This window comes from Falco naumanni, chromosome 10, assembly GCF_017639655.2.
Source record: "Falco naumanni isolate bFalNau1 chromosome 10, bFalNau1.pat, whole genome shotgun sequence".
NCBI classification, from domain to species: domain Eukaryota; kingdom Metazoa; phylum Chordata; class Aves; order Falconiformes; family Falconidae; genus Falco; species Falco naumanni.
In genome coordinates this window covers 1,487,956-1,507,750 of record NC_054063.1, presented here as the reverse complement: position 1 = coordinate 1,507,750, position 19,795 = coordinate 1,487,956, and the positions used below count along the sequence as shown (strand labels likewise).

The following is a 19,795-nucleotide window of genomic DNA, read 5'->3' as shown; positions in this document are numbered from 1 at the left end:
GCAGTGCCGTGTCCTGCTGCCTGCGGGGGTCAGGCACCCTGGGGCACTGGTTTGCCCAGCAGCCGCTCTACCATCAAACTGGAAGCGTAGTATTTTACCTCCCATTTGCACTGGGTGCACGATGGTAATATGTGATGAAAAGCAGCTGATCAGGATCCCTAAAATCTTAGGAGAGGCCAAACCTACCCCCAGAAACCAGAGAAGCACCATCTACCAGGAAACCTACCCCAAATACTTTTTTTTTTTTCTTTTTGCTGTCGGTTGGTGCATTTTCAGCTCCCATCCAGCTTTCAGGTCTCTGGGAACAGCCCAAACCAGTAAAAGCTAAGCAAATCCCAGCAGCCGCTGGGAAGCACCCCCAAATCTTGCCTGGACATACTTATCCTGGTGTGTTTTGGAGGCACCTGCCACAGGATCAAGGTTTCATGATCCTGTTTAAGGGCACCTCACCCCCTTTGCAGGTTTGGGCCCCAAAAAGAGGAGCTGCAATGTACTTTGTTCTTCCATGAAGAGTGGCACTTGGCATGGCCTTCTTTCCACCCAGCTCTCACCCCAGGAGCAAAAATAAATGAAAAGTAAAAGAAAAAGTCAGGCTTCATATTCTGGATGGATATTTATTTGCTTAACAGATTTTCTTTTCTTTTCTTTTCTTTTCTTTTTTTTTTTCATTTTTTACTTTTTTGGTACAAAGCATCCAGGAAAGCTTTTACTTCTCTTTTTAAAAAATAAAACCTAGGTTTCTTTTAAAAAAAGACACATGAAAAGGAAAAAAAAAAGTCAATTATCTGCAATTGCTCTGTTTTTATTCTGCCTTCCCCACCCCACCCACTTCCCTTCCCCGTACCCCTTAATTTGGACCAATTTTCATTCTTTTCCATATATATTTAATAAAATAAATAAAGGATTTTCTTTGTTGTGTATTGCAGTGCCATTTTTTTTTTAAACAAAGGCTTCATGGCTCAACATTGCAAGGTAATAACAAACAAAAAGATTATACATTAAAATCCTCCCCCTCTCAAGACTCCCCCTAGCCCTCCCCTTCAAACCACGAAATAGAATACAATTCAAGTAGTCTTTTTTTTTTATGTTTTAAATGTATGGATATATAAGACAAAGCAAGTACAGAACTGGTTAACAGAGTGTCCCCATTTTATTAGCAAGTGAGAGTATATTAGGGAGATGTAATTGATTCCCCCCCTTTTTACGGTTCCTAGACAGATAATATATATTATTTTAAAACCAACCTATTTTACAGCCCTCTGCCCACCTCTCGAACCCATCCGCTCACCGAGTCCCGAGCCTCAAGCCAGAGACTTGCCGTCCCCCATCCCATGCGGCAGTCCCAGCCCTGACCCCCCGGGTGCAGCCCCCCTCCTCCGCAGCCCAGGGCGGGGGCGAGGGCAGGAGGGTGCGGGACAGGGAGGGGGGTCCAGCGAGAAGGATACAAAGGGCAAGAGAAGGAAAAGGAGCTGGTGGGGCGTGGAGCTGATGCTTCTGCAGGGGCTCGGCAGCGAGGGCCGCCCGCTCACCGGAGCGCAGTGTGAGCGAGGTGTCAGGATGGGGAGGGAGCGGCAGGTCCCCCGTGGCTCGGGACGCCAAGCTCCGCCGGGGGTCTGTGCAGAAGCAGGGCCTCGAGTTGTAACTGGCAACACCTTCACCATTCAAAATGAGTTTGTCTCTAGAACAGTTCCCTTTTAGTCTAAATTGTGGTGGTTTTGTGTTGTTTTGTTTTTTTTTTTTTTTTTAAAAAAAAAAAAAAGGATGCGTGTGGATGTATTTCTGTGTGTGCGTGCATCTGTGTACATGAGTAACAGCCAACTAGCTCATATGGTCATGACCAAGCTATATTTCAGAAGAGAAAAGAAACACATTTATCACACTTTTCCTAAAACGAAAAGCTAAAATTTCAAGTTCAGTATTCGCTATCTTGTCCTTCCCTCCCCACCCTCCCTTGCTATTTCTGGGTTTCTTCCCTTCCAACTTACTTTAGCACCATAACACATTTTAAACATTACAATCCCTCTTCAGATACTACACAAAATGTCCCATAAAAATAGTGCTTTTTTTGCCAAAAAAGTTATATAATATATTATATATATAAATCAACTAAATCCGTGGCAAATGTGCAATGCAGACGCCTCCTCCATTTAAAGTGAGCATCAGCTCACTTTTTTCTTTTTTTTTTCTTTTTTCCCCTTTCCTTTTTCTTCTCTCTTTCTCGCTTTCTCTCTCCTCTTCCTCTCTTTCTCACGTCATCAATGATTTCAAAAAGGTGCAAGTCGATTTGGAATCTTGTAATGAAGCACACACACAAAAATGCAGATGGGGGCTCCTCCTCGAAACTTCTTCTCAGGTATGTTTTTTCTTTTAAAGGTGCAACAGAAAGTTATAAACATAAGAAAACCACAAGAAAAAAAAAGAAAAACAAAGAAGAAAAAAGTGGGGCGGGAATGAGGCGAAAAAATTATGTCCCTCAATATTTCTCCCCATTTTATTTTTTTTTCACTTTATTGTCAAGAAAGACATGGAATGGACTCTTCTTCTCAAGAAAAAAAAAAAAAAGATTAAAAAAAAAATTAACTTCATATCCTTTTTCCCTCTTGCTCTTTCTTTTGTCTTCTGGCGTTGGCACCAGGGATGTCACGCAGCGCCCGGCAGCAAAAAGTTCAAGTGCCAAACTGTCCCTTTGCAAGTACAGGCTTGGAAATACTGGGGGCATGGGGGAATGAAACAGGCCTGGGACATGAAACAACCCTCCCCCCCCCCAAAGGACGATGCCGCGGGAGCGGCGCTGCTGGCTGCCGCCGCCGCCACCCCTCCTTGCTGTGTCTGTTGTTTGGTTGGGGCCGGAGCGGCATGAGGGTGCCCCGCCGCCCCGCTCCGCGGCTCGGGGGCCCCGGGGACGGAGGGGCTCAGGGGCCGGGTCTCACCAGTCCTCCCGCCCTCCCCCGGGAGATCAAAAATCGAGATGGCTGGTCACGGTTCATTTCTGGGGGCCAGCCGTTTCGGGGGAGGCTCGTGCCGCCAGGGGCCTCTGGCTGGGCAGGGAGATGAGGGGACGGTGCAGTGCCTTGGCCTCCTCGGCTGCTTGCAGCCCCTCTGCCTGCCACCGGTACTGGCGAGCCCGCAGGATGCTGGGCACCTCCCGCTGCAGCCGTTGGGAGTTCTTCTTCTGCCACACATCGTACTTGGAGTACTTGGCGTGCGAGGGCTTCTGGAAGCTCTCCTACAAGTGGATGGGACAGGAACATCAGCCTCACCACAAGCCTGCCCACCCTCCGGATGGGGGTTTCCCTCTCTGAGCTCCATCCATCCCACAGAAACCTCACCCCATCCCTGGAAACATCCAAGGTCAGGCTGGACAGGGCTTTGAGCAACCTGGCCGAGTTGAAGCTGTCCCTGCTCACTGCAGGGGGGTTGGGCTAGATGACCTTTAATGGTCCCTTCCAACCCATTCTGTGATCCTACGATCCAGCCCACCTCAGTCCCCCACCTTCTTGCAGGGCACTTGGAACAAGTTGCCAATGGTGGCCATCCCTCAAAGGCTCTGCAGAATCAACAGACCCTGCAGCTGGGGTTTGTCCTCTCCTACCCATGGCCTTCCCATCTTTTCTCTTGTTATTTATTCGGGTAAGGGGCCACCACCCTGGCGCAGCCCCCTACCTTGCTGAGCGCTGGCAGCCCTGCCAGGGAGGTGGCGGAGAGGTCACGCTCGGACTTGACGGACTTGGCGCAGTAGGTTTCCAGCAGAGCCAGGTCACAGCTCCGAAAGCAGCACTCCTCCACGATCCCCCGGTTGATCCGTCGGTTATTTCGTCCCACTGGTCTACCTGCAACAGCAAAGACCCCAGTGTTAGCCACCAACCTGGACGGGACCCTCGCCCCGCCTGCATGGCACCCATCCCCTTGCCAGCATCCCTCCACCAGCCACCGGAGACCGGTGATTCCCACACGCTTCAAAAATAGCAGCGATTCTCCCAAACAAGCTGACACGTGCCTGCAAACTGGCCGAGTTTCACGTTAAGACTTTCCCAGACAAATGCCGTTGGCGCCAACAGGGCTCCCCGCATGTGTGCGGCACTAACTCCAGGTGTTTCTATGGCAGTGATTTACTCCCCTCCTACACCTCCCGTGCGGGCAGCCATTTCGGGCACAGCTAACGCGAGGAAGCTCGAGCCCAGCCCGGCCGCCAGCACTGCGCCAATTACTGCGACCGTCTCTGATGTTGATCCTGGCAAGTGAATTTTATTAGAAAGAAGCAGCGCGGCGTTGTGGCTGCCAACCTCCCTCCGTCAGGTCGACGCTCAGGCAGGTGAAGCGAACCAAGGCGGCTAAATTTTACCAGATGGGACAGCTCTGAGACAGCTGCAGAAAGAATACAGGCTCCCGCACCTGCCAAGAATAGCTATTAAACTTAATCTTTTAATAAGAGTTCCTCTCCTGTTTCTTCCTGCAGAAGGATGAGAAAGCCTGCGTCCAGTGCAGCAACAGCTGAGTGCATTTCATATCACCTCCTAACGATGGTCAAAGTGCTCTGAAGGAAAAGCTCACACCAGTTTTACTTGTTTTCCTCCCCCTCTTGATGTAAAAGAGATGGGAAAATTTGAATTTCTGATGCAAAACAAATTTGCTTGGGAATTGTGACTTCCAAAGCGTAAACTGGCCCGAAATGAAAGGATTCTCTCCACGCTTTCACACGCGGCACATTATGCGCTTCTGCTGACATGGGCTTTGCAGCCAGGGTTCCGCACGCTGCCCTGAGCAGCGATTCCGAGTGCGAGGTGCTTCGCGGGAGGGGAGCGGAGGCCAGCACCAGTGGGGCTTGCAAACAGTATCCAGAACGGCATCCTGCCCAGGACAATTTGGGCACGGGAAAAACCAAGAGCAAGCGGTGCAAGCACGATGCCTAATGTTGCTCGCCACGCCACGCCTCCACCTCCCAGCCGGCCTGTGGGAATGCACAAAACGGTCCACATTGGCCCCGTGCACAACCCGCAATCACCCCCACACACGCCAGATGAAGCAGGCACTCCAAGTATTTGGCCTGGGTGAAGATATAAAGGCTCTGGCTTGCAAGGTGCTGTCCAATTTCCCCGAGGGGTATCCCATCTGGGTGCCCACCCAAAGTGCGTTGGGACAAACTGCAAAGCAGAGTTTTCTGTGCCCGCAGTGCAACCCCGCATGTGCAACATAGATGTGCATGTGCAACGCAGCCCTGTCTGCGCAATGCTGGCATGGAAAGCCCCACAGCCGTACCTCGCCATGGGCTCTGTAACAGCAAAGCCCCTGCAGCAGGGCACCTGCTCCCCGTTAAAATCAGCCATGCCCCTACCAGGGGGAAGCTGCTCCTCGTGCTGCTCCATGCCGGTGCATTGCCCCTGCAATGGTCATGAGAGCAAACACGGCATTTGGGGCGCGGGGTGGTGGGGCAGCTGGCTCACACCATGCAGCCCGCTCTCAGGAGTCATTTCAAATGCTCTGTTTTCCACATTCGTCCCCTCTGTGCCACCACCTTCCTTTTTCTTTGGAAAAATTTCAGGCATGACCTTTAGCCAGCCCCACGGGAAAGTGAGAAGGACGGTTCCCTCCCACTCAGTGAAGGGAGCACTGTTAAGCATTTATAGAGAGAAAATTAAACTCCTATGGCCAACAAGCATGCCGGACTGGGCCCTCCCTTTAAAGACAGTGCAGGTGTGCTGGGTGCCTGTACAAGTGATGCTGATGCAGGCAATCCAGGCAGCGATGCCCAAGGGAAGGGAGATGGGGGTGAGGAGCCAGACTGGGGGCAGGTGCGTGTATTCTTCTATATGTACAAGATGCCCAGCGAGGTCCACTGGAGATGTGCACTGCCACCGACACCCTACACCGTATACGGCCCCTGCTCTGCACCTATTTACCGCAGTGCCCACACCTGCATGCATAGCAGGTTGCTGAAGCATTAGGCTGCTCCAGATAGGCACCCTGAGCATGGGCAGAAGGCGAGTTTGGAAGGAAAAGAGAAAAAATTCAAGTCACCCCCTATTGCTAGCACATCCCCAGGGGGCTGCATTCACACTCCCGCAGAACAGAAGGCTGCACAAGTGACAACATGCACGGTTCAGGAAGAAGTTGAGGTTTTGAAAGGTTACATGTCTCCTCTCAAAAACAGAAGTTGCCCGCTTGCAGCTATGTGTTTGTTTGGAAAGAAGAGGCGAGGCAGGGGGGTGGGGAAACAACAGGCAAAGTGGGACCATTTTCACTGCCTCGCCATCCAGGGCACTTTCTGGCACGGGAGCATGCAGGAAGATCACGGCAGCACGTGTTTGTAAATGCCCAGGTGTGGCACACCAGGGTGAGCTCCCGGCAGGGACCACTGCGGCGGCACAGCCCCTCCCGCACCTTCCCACCCCTGCCCAGCCAGCAGGCACACGCGTGGCCCCCAGCCCCGGCGCGCTGCCCCTTCTTCTCTTGCATAAAGCTGCTGCATGCCGTTCCCCTTGCGCCGCTGCCAGCTCTGCTGCGATGGCCTGATAGGGCACATTTCCCGTTACATAATTGCTCATACGGATCTCGCCAAATGCCAATACAATCCTCTGTGGGAGAGTTACTTTAGGAGGGGGGGGGGGCAAAAAAAAAAAAATCAAACATAAAAGCCAGGGATTTAGTTGCAGAAAGTACCTGGAGACAACAACTCCAGGAAGAGCTGCCAGGACGTTGCTGGTTAACAGCAGTATCACTGCTGACCTGGATGGGGAAAAGCATTTGTTCCATAACATGATTTACACACAGACTAAAGGTTGAATTTCCTGACTTTTGCCCACTGGTGACATCTCACTTTGCCACCACTGCCAAACCCAGGGAGGGTTTTGCCACTCCGTCCCTTGCCCGCAGGGGCGAGCTGTGCAGGCAGCAGGCTATAGCACCGCGGGGCAGTGATGACTGCCTACTCCCGAGGAAACGCGCTTCCTCGCGGCCCTCGATGAATGGCCACGCTCTCCTCCTCCCCACACCGTGCTCCACCAAAACCTCCCACCGCTCTTCTGAGGGGCCGAGCCCCACAATGTAAAGCCCAGCGATGCAAAGCCCTCCGGCTGCCTGGGGTCCCTCCAGTCCGGCAGCAGGCTATCCCGACAGGGAGAGCTGGGCATCCCGGTGGCGCTGCAAAGCCAAACCCGCTCCCAGGAGAAGCCGGAGGCTGCATACCTGCAGCTCAGCGATGCCTCTGGGCCAGAGGCAGCAGCATTGCCATGGCCATGGGGCGACAGGAGGGTCCCTTTCCCTGGCATCACCACCCTGCTGCTGCGGACTCCCCACCCTCGCTGGGGCTGCAGGGATGCTGCGGGGAGGGGTGCATGGTGCCGGTGCCACCCTGGCCGGGTCCCCTCTCCTCCGGTCAATCAGGCGGCAAGCCGAGTGGAAGGGGACTTTGGGTGTAAACAGTTCCCCGCGCCCCTGTCGCAGGAATGTCGGGAGCAACAAGGGGGCCTTTGTGCGGCACCGGGCCCCGTCCCAGTGCCCCCGGCCTGGCCCTCCCCCACCCCGGCACCGCACTTTCCCCCCTGCTTTTTCCTAGTATTATTCGGAGGAGCGGCGGGCGCGCAAGAATGTGCCCCGTCAGCACAAGCGGCTGCAAAGAGCTAAATTCTTATCAGCTGTTGGAAAGGAGGAAACAGGAGCTGTTGTTTACAGAGAAGTCGGACGCCTCTCCCCCTGCAGCCCCTTCTCCCCTCCCTGCCAGCATTGCATGACAGCAACTTCATGGCCGGGGCTTCCTCTCGACCTGCCCCACTTTTTTCACTTGGGGCTGCACTCAGCATCCCTCCGGGCCAAGCTGCCATCCCCGGGGTGGTGCCAGGGAGCAGGGAGAGGGGGTCCCGACCTTGCCGCGAGCCACAGCAGGATGCCACCACCTTGCTGGCACCTGCAGGCCAGCCCCAAAAGCCTTGGAAGTCACGGAGGGTAGGAATCACAGCAGAGGTGGAGAGGAGCAAAGCACTCATGGCTCCAGCTGCAGCTCGCCCAGGCACCCCCGGGACATAGCGGGCTGGCGTGGTGTACATCATCATGCCCAGCCTGCATTCTATGGCCCGGTAACCCCGGCACTGCCGGATCCTGCCCCGTTGGCCCAGTTCTCTGGCAGCCCCAGCTCTCGGAGGAGGCTGCAACATCCCCAGCCCCAGGTGCCTGCCAGCCACAAGACCTCCAAGGGTACCTGGGTGCCGGGACTCACTCCTTGCGCCAGCGGGCAGATGGGCATCCTGGTTATCAGGGGGTGCACCCTCCTCAGTTTAGGTTGCATATGTCCCCATCACCAGGTGCCAGGTGAATGGAACACCATCAGTATGCTGCATCCCCTCACACGGATGAAAACTGCCGTGTTTCAGAGCTAGCTTTGCTAGCCAAGTGCTACCTTGTAAGAATGCAGAGCATCGTTTAAGTACTTTGATCACCACTGCAGCAGAAAACTGTTAACAGATTTGCATACCATTTTTGGTTTTTTTCAAGATTACCATTCGGATGCTTGCAACAAGCCCCATTCAGCAAGCAGAGCCCACCTGTACCTGTGGGACAAGGCTGCCCAAGGCATTTACCTCCTGTGCAAACAACTCTGTTAGCACAGGTTGCTCATCAGGTTGCATGTCCCATGCTGTGAAGTGCTCATGACAAACCCAAGCGTGATTTTAAGGCATAAACCTGCAATCATGCAACACAACAGTGTCCTGTTGAGCCTATACAGTGACGAGAGTGTAGCCATGAGGGTTTAGGAGTGAAGACAAATACGGCCAGGAGAAGTAATCACTTCATAAGGCTAACTGATGGAGGCAGAGGTTAAAAATGAAGCAAGCTGGCCATGTCCAACCCTTCATCAAGTAGAGCCATTGCCCAAACATCATCAGCCCTGCATAGCACAAGCTGGTTAAATGCTGAAGGGGTTAAAATACGGGAGTAGGGGGGACTTTGCTTCATCCCCTGGCACCTGGGCTTTCCAGAAGCATTCAAAAAGAAGAAGGGGGAATGGGAGGGGACAAAATAAAAGGCAAGAATCCCCTTGCAACCACCAGACTGGCCACTTGGCACCAAGCAACTTGTCTGCCTTCAAAAGTGTTTTTATTTTGGCCTGGGAGGCTGGGTTATTTGAGGTGAAAGGAGGTCAGTTTGTCCGTAAAACAAAAGCCCCATTCCCTTTCATCCCCAGAGAGGGGGAGGAGGGAAGAGAAACCACGGAAGGGAGACGGATGCTCTTCTATATATAGAGGGAGAGGAAGAGGTGTGAGAGCAGGAGAGGAGCTCGCCTCGCCGGTAACGCCAGCCCCGGATCCGCTGCCGTGGCCAAGCTCCGGCGCGGGGCCCGCTGGCCAGGGGAAGGTGGAAGGGGGAGATGAGAAGAGGAAGGGCAGCTGACATGCAAACCCTCGCCACTCGGCTGGGTCAGAGGAAGGAAGCATGCCCAGGGTGTCCCCAAAAGCGCCGCCTGCCCGCAAGACCCGAGGGGGCCATGAAACCCCCCTGCTGCTCAGCCGGGACGGGGCAGGGAGATGGCCCCCAGCTAGCTGCAAAGCCCCCTGCAGCCCAGCTGCCAGCCCAGAATCACACAGCACAAACCCTGGCTGCTGCTGGATGTGGAAGCCCTGTGCCTCTCCCTGCCCAACCTCAGCAGACAGCATCAGCCAAGCCTGGCTGGGCATCCGGTTGGGAAGGACATCCCAGTTGGGAAGGGACATCCTGGGTCATCTCCTAACCTTGCAGCGCTCTGTTCCCTACACAGGCAGACTGGGATAAAAGGGAGCCTGGCTCTGGACTCCACTGCTCCAAAAAACACCCTGTTACTTAAAAGTGACTTTTTAATTCCTTTTCCCAGGGCAGAGGCACAACTGCCAAATGCATGGCACCATGTGCAGCTGGTATCTCCATCCCCTTCCCCCCCACCTGGCTTTGCACCTTCACTGTAGTCAGTTCCTCCGCGGTTCAGTCCTCTGCATGCAGCAAGACACCGGGTCTTCCCTCTCCCAAGCAGAGCCGGGGACCGAAACACCAGAAGATGTCACACTCGAGGCACCTTCGCCCATAGACTGCTGAGCATCCATCGCTACTGGTTTACTCCTCCTCCTCCCCGTTTACCAGCTAAGCTAATGCCAGAGGTCCAAATCCCCAAAGCAGCCTGGCTGGAAAAGCCTGCTTCAGCCAACTCTCCTGAAGCCACCAGCACCCTGTGGACAGCAGCAACACTGCATTTTTTTTGCTCTAGATGTGCTTCGAAAGGGTAAGACATCACTCTTCAGCAACAGGTTCACCAGCAGGTAGCCAGGGGGCCACAGAGTGTATTTTGGGAGCAGCCTAGAAGCTGCTGCTAGACCCAAGCAAAGCCTGCTCAGAAAGGCTGGGCGCTCATCTCCCTGCCTGCTCTCAGGATGCAGCACTTGGGCAGCAAGGTTTAAAAATGAGCCAAGGCCCCAGCTCAGCAGAGAGCTGCCTGCAGACATCCTCATTATGCTAACGACTTGCCCACATCGCCCGTGAGCCAGCCACCTATGGCTCCCCAGCAACATTCAATCTTCCCAAGCATCAAATGCAGGATCCAGTTCCTCCATGGGACTAGACAGTCCCCAACATCGGCGTGAGGTGGGTGCACGTCACTCCGAGCATGCCGCTTTTCTCGCCCCTCTCCTGCCACGTATGAGGCAATCATGAAAGCACCAGGCTGAGAAACCGGTCCTCTCCCTCCCAGCCCTGCTCCACCAAAGCAAGGCGTGGGGTGGGGGCAGCATCCCACCCGCTGCTGGCAGCTGCCTGGCACTTACTGAAGTAGAAGCCCCTGTCCCCGCAGACGAACTGCAGTGTGTCCACCAGCTCCCCGCCGCAGAGGGTCTCCGCCGTGCCGTATGCCGCGGCCGAATCCAGAGCATAGGCCAGGAAAGCCAGCAGCAGCAGCAGCATCCGCCTCGCCGCACACATCCTCTGCACCTGGGGACAGAGGCACAGCGTTAACATGAGAGGCCCCTCTCTGCCACCTCCCACAGGCAATGCCCCCCGCCCACAGTGCGCCTGGGGTCTGATGCCCAGACATGTCAGGATGCTGCAGGCAAGGACCGGCAGCACAGAGCCGGCCACCGGTGCAAGGCTGGCTCCCCGCGCTCGCCCCGCCGCTCTGATTGGGTAAGGTTTGCACTGAAGCAGTTTTTCCATTGGAAAATCCCACTTCAGCCTACCTCTGAAAGGTTTTTATTCCCCCTTTCTCTTTCAACCACATGATTGTTTTATTTTTTCCCCCCTTTTATATGGGCAATCATTCAAACAATTATCAGGAGGTGTTTTTTCTTTCATTTCCTATGACAGGCTTTCAGGCCCTACCTCAGCACACATTTCCCCGAAGCAGAAACAAGTGAAAGTTTCAATCTGTCCTCGAGCTGCTTTTGAGGAAAGCTGGATTTTGCCAGGAAGCGGCGGCCTTCAGCCCGCGCACGCAAGACACTGGCATGGCCGAGGCTCAGGCAATCAAAGGGCTGATTGCACAAGCCATGTTTGCTGACGAGAGTTGGGACCGAGAAGACATCCCTCAGGAGCAGAGCACTCCCATGGGAAGTGCACCTGAGGCATCACCAAGGAGGGCCAAGGGGGTACCAGCCAGTGCAGAGGAATAAAAAAGAAACTCCCTGGATATTTTCTAACTAACCCCAAGATTTCCCCTGACTCGGCTCCAGCAAACAGCTTTACCTCCCTGTCAGCTTTGCAGGTATAAAGCGAGGGTGCTATTGCCTCACTGGGTAAGGTGAAACCCATGGATGGCTCAAGGCGTTACAGCCCCCCAGTGATGAGCATCACTGTATAGATACAGCCAAATAATGATGGTGGCCAGACCGGCCAGCTCAAAATGAAGAGGAGAAGTGTGGCAAAACAGCAGCTGCTGCGGGGCAATGCTACATGTCAAGCAGAGCACCCCCTCCCCTTGCTAACGTTCAGCCAAGACGCTGGGGTTCACATCCAGCCTTCATCACCATAGCATCTGAGCAACTCGAGAATAATATCAGTTAATGAATATTACCTCACCCCCCCGGGATGCTCGGAGATGGAGCCGAAGCCCAGGATAGATTAAATGACTCGCCCAAGGTCACGGGGGAAGTCTGCAGCGCAGCCAGGAAATTAGCCCAGCTCCCCCGGGGCACCGCTACAGTCCTGCCAGCAATAAAGCCACCCTTGCTACCAATCTTTTACTAGCACGTAGCTCAAATCGTCGCTGCTAGCGATGCACCATGCTTACAAGTTGTGAGCTCTTCTGAGCAGCAGGAGGGCAGGGATCAGTCGCAAGAAAAGCCAAAACAGAGGCTGCAAGGTCTGGGTAGGCTGAGGGAGGCATCCCCCCCCCCCCGGCATGAGCTCCGAGGCCCATCCTATTGCTCAGTCTGTGCTGGCAGAGACCACCAAGGCTGGCAAAACCCCTCCAGAGCTCTGGACAGAGAGAGGCAGCAGCCCTGGGAACGAACTGCGCTCAAACCAGCAAGTGTGGGACCCGGACCAGGTTTTCCCGTAGCACCAGTCCCTTCGGCGTGGCTTTGGTCTATATCACACTAGGAGCAGGAGGTCAGCACCGGGTTATGACTGCACCGTGCTGCCAGGCTGCAGTGTTTTGCCACCAACACCTTTGCACCTTGATTTTTTTTATCAAGTGGCTGATGGGTGTTCTCCAGGCCCCCCTGGCATGACTGCAGCATCACCCTTGCTGCTTGATTCTTGCTGGCCCTGGTGCAGCAGCATCAGCTGCCAGATCTCCACCTGGTGAGAGACCAATGATCCCACTCCCTTTCCTCCCCACCCCCGCAGGCCCTTTTCATCTTTTTGTACATGCAGCTCCTGATTGCTGGTGTCCCATGGGCACAGGTAGCACCAGCAGCTCGTTGCCAGGGTGGCAGATGTGTGCCAGCCAGCGCTGCCATCAAAGCTGCTGACGCAGGACTTCAGGACACCCAAATAATCCCCCGTCCCTGATTAGGCTCATGCTGGCTGTGAGCACTGTGGCTAATGAGCAGGCTGTGTGCTGAACACCCCCAAGCCAGAGCCAGCTCCCCAGAAGGGACTTGCTTGGTGGCATGGGTGACAATCACAGTCTTTCCTCCACATTCAGTCTAAAGGAAGGGGTGAGATGCTCTGAAGCAAAGGGAGAGTGAAGTTTTGTCAGCGGGGCGATATCTGATGCTGGGGAGAACTGATACCTTCTGTGGAAAAAAACCTGTGCTCCTCAGAAAATACCTGCCCCTGCACAACCCGCGCCGCAAGCCCAAGGCAGCCTCCGGCAGCCTTCCCTACCTCCACTGAGAGCTATTTTAGGGTGCCCACACACCCCATAACTCTGGCCTGGAAGCCCCCCTGAAGCCACGAGGACAGGGACGGCCCTGACGCTGCCAACCAGAGCTGGGCTAACGTGGAGGTGCGCGATGCAATGAAGTGCCCCTGTGCCCAAGAATCAAGTGCCGGCCCTTTTCACCGCTGTCACCTTGGTGTCTCCTCACTGCCTCCAGCAGCCATGTAATGAGAAACCAGGCAGCAAAGCAAAAAGCATCTTTATTTACTACCCGATGCAGCAGTTCCTCTCCAGCTTGATGGAGCTGCAACCCAACCCAACCCCGCAAGCCCTTCCCTCTTGCTTTGGCCCTACTGACTTGCAGAGAAAAGCCCCCAGGCTTCACCCAAAGGCTAGACAGGCTCCCAGGGTGCCATCACCAGCTCGGTGTATCCCGATGACCTTTCAGTCAATCCTTCCCCCCTCCTGGTCCTCCTTAGCAGGGATGAGCAGCATCCATGCAGGAGAGCTCACACCTGCCCCAGCTGCGCCGGAGACAGCGCTGCTCCCTGGAATGAGGTGGCACAGCTTGGCTGGGTACCCACAGCCCGTGACCCGGCACAAGCACAGGTTGCACATGGCTTCAGTTGTCATGGCCAAAGCCAGCTCAGCATCGTGAGGCAAAGCCCTGGGAATCGCTCCTAGCCTTCACTGGAGACGTGGGACAGCACTGCTTTTGGTTTCTAGTCCAAGCATCAGGGCAGGGACAGCCCCCTCAGCTGTGAGACAGGAGTAAATTCACACCAACAGCTGGAAGAACCTTCAGTATTTACTAGAAAGCCTCTCTCACAAGATGTCAGAGGGATAAGGCAGCAAGAGGTAAGTGAGGCGCTTTCCTAAAGGACAAGATCCCATCTCTGCTAAGAGACACGCTACGCCCACCAAAGTTTCCTTCTTGCCAAAGCAGGTTGAATCAGCCGTGCCGGCTGCTGTTCCCCCTCACGTGCCTGCAGAGAGCCCGAATGCCTCGGGATGCTGCTGTAACCAGGGCTGGTAGGAACGGCAGCGCCAGACGTGCCAGGTGCCCAACAACCCAACCACCAGATTCCTCCTAACAAGGGCTCAGACCCCACGCAGTGTGCACCAGGGTGATGCAAGAGGAATTTCTCGGTTGCACAGGTGCCCTGTACCATTCTGGGAATTGCACCTGAATCTCCCCTGAATAATCCACCCCAAGAGCAACCTTCTGGGTGCAGGAGTGGCTCAGAGGAGCCATCAGAGCCTGCTGCTGGCCTTTCCTTGCCTGGAGAGAGTCTGCTTTGCTCTCCATGCTTTGTGTACCTCTCCTGACTTCCCCGGTCCCCCTGCAAAGCCAGGCTGCTGCTGGAGCCAGCCTGCTGCATGCGGGATGCTGCTGCTGCCCGGGGGCTCCTGCGTATCCCCACCTCGCAGCAGGTGCTGCTGCACCCATGGCCGGGGACACCCAAACCCCTCTCAGCAGCCCCCAGCCAGTGGGGATGCACCAGCAGAGGGTGTCCTCTCGGGGTGGCTGCGGAGACAGCCCGAAGGCAGGTCTGCAGGGAAACCACCCTCCCACCCGAGGCCATTATAGGATTTTTTTCAGGATTTCCTGCAGAATCAGCTATCCAGATTCCTGCAGATCTCTGTCCAGCTGCCGGGGAGCTGGGGGCCAAGAGGCCACAATGCGCTACAAGGCCCAGTTGCCAACCTCAGAGGACAGCTTAAGCATCCCTTGCATCCAGGCTTGCACTGACCCAACGAAACCACAGTGCCTCTCTTGGGCAACAAACACCTCCCCAAAAATGGAGACTAAACCTCCTGTCTGACCTAATTCCTCCTTCAGTCTGGCCTTCATTACAATTTAATACGAACAGAACAACGTAGGAGGGAATTGACAGATGGCCCAGTCTGCAAAATTTGGATTTGGACAGCAAAAAGAAAAAAAACCCAAAAACAAAAACCAAAAAACTTGCTTCTTTGTGGAGCAGTGCAGCGTTTGAAAGGGAGCACGGCAAAAATTCACTGGCCCAAACCCAGTGGCATGCACAGGAGGGGAAAACCCCAGTTTGCACATCCCAGCCTCCATCACCCTCCGCCCCTCCAAAAAGAAGCGGGCACGCTGCTGCTTCACTGCTCCGGTGATCGCCTGTGAGAGACACTGAGCATCCCTCCCTCCGCGTTACTCCTCGGTGGGCAGCCCCGGTGGTGTGGGGAGCTGACCCGGTGTGGAGCACAGCTCTCCCGAGAGGCAGGACATGGGTGCGTGCCAGCCTCACACGTGCTGAGCGAATGCCACCCCTGCCCACGGGCAACCTTGCGTGGGGCACCGGGCCACCGTGCCCCGAGGTGCCAAGCAGCACAGGGCCAGCAGGGAGAGGCAGGTGCCTTGGCAGCCAAAACCCACCCAGGGGCTGCACCTCGGGCAGAGGCGCAGGGCTGAGGCACTCAGCGATACCCGAAGGGAGAGGAGCCACCGCGTGCTGTGCCGCAGAAGAGCCTCCCTTTTCATCTTAAAAAGAAAGGAGGAGATTTCCAGCCCACGGCTTGGAAGAAGCAAGCTTCAAAACACAAAACTTTTGACTGCCGAGCTGTCAGGCGAATAAAAGCGACCCAGGACCAGGGGTTTTGCTGTTTAGCTCAGGCTTGAAAAAGATAAAACCCTCGTGGTTCCTGGCACCTGGCTCGCATGACATTCATATGGCTGAGGTTGTCAATGCTGCTGCTATTTTTAGCCCTCGCTTTTTTGTCTTCACTGCTGGTCCCCATCGCCCACTCTGCCCCATGCCGGGGGTCACCTTCCCGCCTCCCACCCTGCGAGCAGGGAGAGACACCTGCCTCCTGTGCCCGCGGACAGGGGCTGGGGAGCGCTGCCCGCGCCCCCGTCTCTACGTGCCACAGCAAGAACTACCATAGCTGTGGAAAATCAAGCTGAAAAAGGTGAATGGGGTATTCAGTACCATTTACTCACCCCACTGGGGAGTAAGGGTGTATTGCACAAATTTTGGTATGCAGCCCAGAAACGTTTGATTTATTGCATAAAAAAAAGGAAATGCAATCTTGCTTAACTCTTCTAAAGACAGCTGGCAGGACCCAGCGAAGGGATTTAAGTCCATTTTAGTAGCCTCACTTAACTCCTCTCTTTATTGTTCCTCTCTCCCTTCTGTGTTCCCATCCAAAACCTAGAGTGTATCAGGGAAAGTTAACAGCAAGTTAAGCTGTTAAATCAGAAATTGTGGTGACTGGAGTCTACTGGCAAGTGATATTCCCACAACACGTTGAACTTGCTTTACGTCTTGGCGGAGTGGCTTTAACCCTTTCAGAGCCGGGCTGCAGCCCTGAGGCAGATTTCTTCCCCCAGTGCTCCCCACCTCTCCTGATCTGTCCCGCAAACTGGCCGAGGGAGGTTGGTAACTCCTTGGCCCGCTAAGCCACACAGCAGCCTTTAAAAGCGAAGACAATCCAAAGAAGGCTTGGAGAGGTCAGTCCCAGGACACGAGCAGGGAGAGAGAGTGTGGGACACTCGTAGTGCTCATACGCACTGCTGGAAACACACCAACTCCTTGGTCCCTCTAAAAATAAGACCTCACCTGCTGTGTTTGCTTTATTTAAATAAAGAAAAGTACAGAAATGCTTTTCTCTGGTGGTCCACGAGGCAAGCCAGGCTTGCACCAAAGCCTGTAGGAATCAATGGGAAGACACGCACTGACACCTCCGGGTTGCCTGGTCAAGGCAGCAGCCCTCCAGCCGGGCTGCAAAAAGGATCACCTGTCAGAAAAAGCGCTGGGACACACACGCAGACACATTTCAGCTCTCAAGTTTCATGCAGCAGTGGGAGGGGACCCACGGTGTCAAATCTTTTATCCCTTAATGAATTTTCACAGGAGCTGGGATAGCCCCTTTGAAAGGCTGAGTGAACTTGTGTGGGTGTCAACAACATGGAGCAAGATTTACAGCTCTGACCCATTCACCCCCACCAAAATTGTCAAGTTGGGTCCAAAACAGCTCAGTGAAGCTCAAACCAGAAATGTCAGCTGGTTTTATTCCTCCAGATGTCCTTAGCACAAAGTCACCCTCACAAAACCCCACCACCCAGGCTCCTCAACTCCACTTTAAATCAAGGCAAGAGGAGGAATAAAAAATCCCAGCACGCTGAACCCTGCGCAGCAAAAGGAAAAACCACACACACACGCACCCACAGATGCAACCCGACAACAAATAAACCCGAAGAAAACCAGGCCTTCGCCTCCCAGGCACATCCCTGCATTTGGAAGAAAACTACACACTTTGTCTGGGAAGCCTTGACTCGGGTTGAAAGCAGCGGTTCTCCCGAGGTGTCTATTTAAAACCGCCCACACAAACGTTGTTTTTACACTCGATTGCTCCACGCCGCCCGAGTGAGACCTGGCGTATCAGAAACCCGCTCCAGTGCCACTGGCTCCAGGCAAGGCAACCACATCTGCTGGTACAGTTACGCTAAATCCGCGTTTCCTCATGTGCCCCAATTCCCTACTGCTCAACAGAGTGCCAAAACCTTTCCAAGTTGCGCTCTTAAAACAATTACTGTAGGGAAAAGCAAGTGGGAAGGAAGAAGAAGAAGAAAAAAAAAAAAAAAATCACACAAACTCGAAGGCTGCATGCCAACCATTAACTCTCACTCCATTTTGGCTTCGCTTTCTTGTTTTTCCTCTCTGTATTTCTATCCCTCCGAGACCGAACGCACCGCAGTGTTTTGCAGAAGCGAGTTGGATGCTCTGCCCGGTGTCCGCAGCTGGCGCCCCGTCCGTCCCCTCCCGCTCCCACGGCCACCCCGCCTGACCCCGCGCCGCCCGGCCCCGCACAGCCGCCCACCAGCCCCGCACCCCCGCACCCCCCGCCGCCGGGACTCGGAGCCGCGCACCCTCCGCACCCCCGCACCCCCCCGGGGCTGCCCCACGCACCCCCCCGGCAGCGGGGCCGCCCCGCCAGCCCGCCGGCCGCCGCTGGGCCGGCTCTCGGGGTCCCTCTAGCGACACGCGTGGGAACGGCGCGCAGCGGGCTCGGCGCGGCGCGGCACGGCACGGCACGGCGCGGCACGGCTCTGCCCGGCACGGCGCGGCACGGCTCTGCCCGGCGCAGCGCGGCTCTGCCCGGCACGGCGCGGCACGGCTCTGCCCGGCGCAGCGCGGCTCTGCCCGGCACGGCGCGGCACGGCTCTGCCCGGCACGGCGCGGCACGGCTCTGCCCGGCGCAGCGCGGCTCTGCCCGGCACGGCGCGGCGCGGCTCTGCCCGGCACGGCGCGGCGCGGCGCGGCGCGGAGCCCTGGGGCTGTGCCACCGCGGGCAGCGCGGAGCGGCGCGGAGCGGCGCTTACCTTGGCGCTGCCGCTGCTGCTCTCAACTTGTGGCGGCGGCGGCGGGCCGGGGAGGAAGGCCGGCTGCCGGCAGCGCTCATCCGTGGCTGCCCCGGCGCTTGACATGCTGCTCTCCTGCCCCGGCAGCGATCGGGCTCGGCTCGCCTTCCCCGCGCCCTGGCTCGCTCTCCTCGCCTTGCCTTTTTGGTATGTCAGGTCCCTGCTGGATTTTGTCTGAAGGATGTTATTTTGTTACGATCAGGTATTTTGTTATTCTAGAGAGCGAGCGAGCGCTTTCCTTCTCTTTTTTCTCCTCCTTTCCCCCCTCCTTTTTTTTTTTTCTTTTCTTACCCCCCCCCCCCTTTCCCCCCCCCCCCTGCTCTTTTCCTTCTCTTTCTCCTCCTGCTTTGGCTGCCCCTTGGGTGGCGCTCACTTTTGTGTTTACTGACTGCGTCCCCCCGGCCGGGGCGCGGGGCCGGCTGCCTGGCTGCCCGCTGCTCCCGGCTGGCTGCCCCACGAGCGCGGAGACAGGCAGGGCGCTCCGGCTGCCCCCCTTTTATACCCCCCCAGTGGGCATGCTCTGACTTCCCCGGCGAGCACCAGCCCGGCCACGCAGCCAATAATGTTGCAGAGCGGTCTAACCCCCTCTCTTCCCTCCCTCCCTTCCTTCTTCCCTCCTTCTCCCTCGTAACCCTCCGGAGTCCAGCTCGGGGAGGGAAGAAGGGACAGAAAGTTTCTGCCGCACGGTTCCTTCGCGGGCTGCTCCCGGGTGGGGGGCTCTGACCCACCGCGGCCTGCCCCGGGGGGCGGCGGGGGGCTGCGCGCATCCCCTGCAGGTGAGGGGAGGAGGAGGGGGGTCCAAGCCCCAAGCCCCTGCCCGCAATGCTGGGGGGGGGCACCCGGGGGGGGACACCCCCGAGAGCCTCTAGCTGCCCGAAGGCGAGCCCCCAGCCCTTGGGGAGGGGGGGTACCCGGGGGGTCGCCCAGCCCGTCCCGCGTTCCAGGCTGTCTCTAGGCGCGCCCGGGGCACAGGTGTCCGCGCCGCCCGCCCGGCCCCGCACCGGCCCCGCACCGCTCCTCAGGGCCCCCCGGCTCGCCCGCCTGCTCCGCAGTCCTGGCCCGCCTCACTCGCCCCGAGCGAGTCCCCGCCTCGGCAGAAGCGAGACCCGCATCCCCCCGCCGCCGGGCAGCAC

At 56.2% G+C, this 19,795-nt stretch overlaps 1 protein-coding gene across 1 annotated transcript; it reads right to left on the bottom strand.

Annotated features, from left to right (window-relative positions):
* Positions 1 to 1,131: 1,131 nt before the first annotated feature.
* On the bottom strand, positions 1,132 to 19,145 carry IGF2 (insulin like growth factor 2). The gene is made up of 5 exons (XM_040608709.1): positions 19,036 to 19,145; positions 18,624 to 18,836; positions 10,779 to 10,941; positions 3,664 to 3,830; positions 1,132 to 3,226 (listed from the first exon to the last, which is right to left on the bottom strand). The coding sequence occupies exons 2-5, from the start codon at positions 18,726 to 18,728 to the stop codon at positions 2,984 to 2,986; spliced, it is 678 nt and encodes a 225-aa protein (XP_040464643.1). The 5' UTR covers positions 18,729 to 18,836; positions 19,036 to 19,145; the 3' UTR covers positions 1,132 to 2,983.
* Between the last annotated feature and the right edge of the window lie 650 nt (positions 19,146 to 19,795).

Excerpts from the sequence above, each read along its gene's own strand:
- IGF2 (XM_040608709.1), bottom strand. The coding sequence starts at position 18,728 with ATGTCAAGCGCCGGGGCAGCCACGGATGAGCGCTGCCGGCAGCCGGCC. Across the intron at positions 3,831-10,778 it reads GGACAGGGGCTTCTACTTCA|GTAGACCAGTGGGACGAAAT; the intron begins GTAAGTGCCAGG and ends TTGCTGTTGCAG. Across the intron at positions 3,227-3,663 it reads GGCTGCCAGCGCTCAGCAAG|GAGAGCTTCCAGAAGCCCTC; the intron begins GTAGGGGGCTGC and ends ATCCACTTGTAG.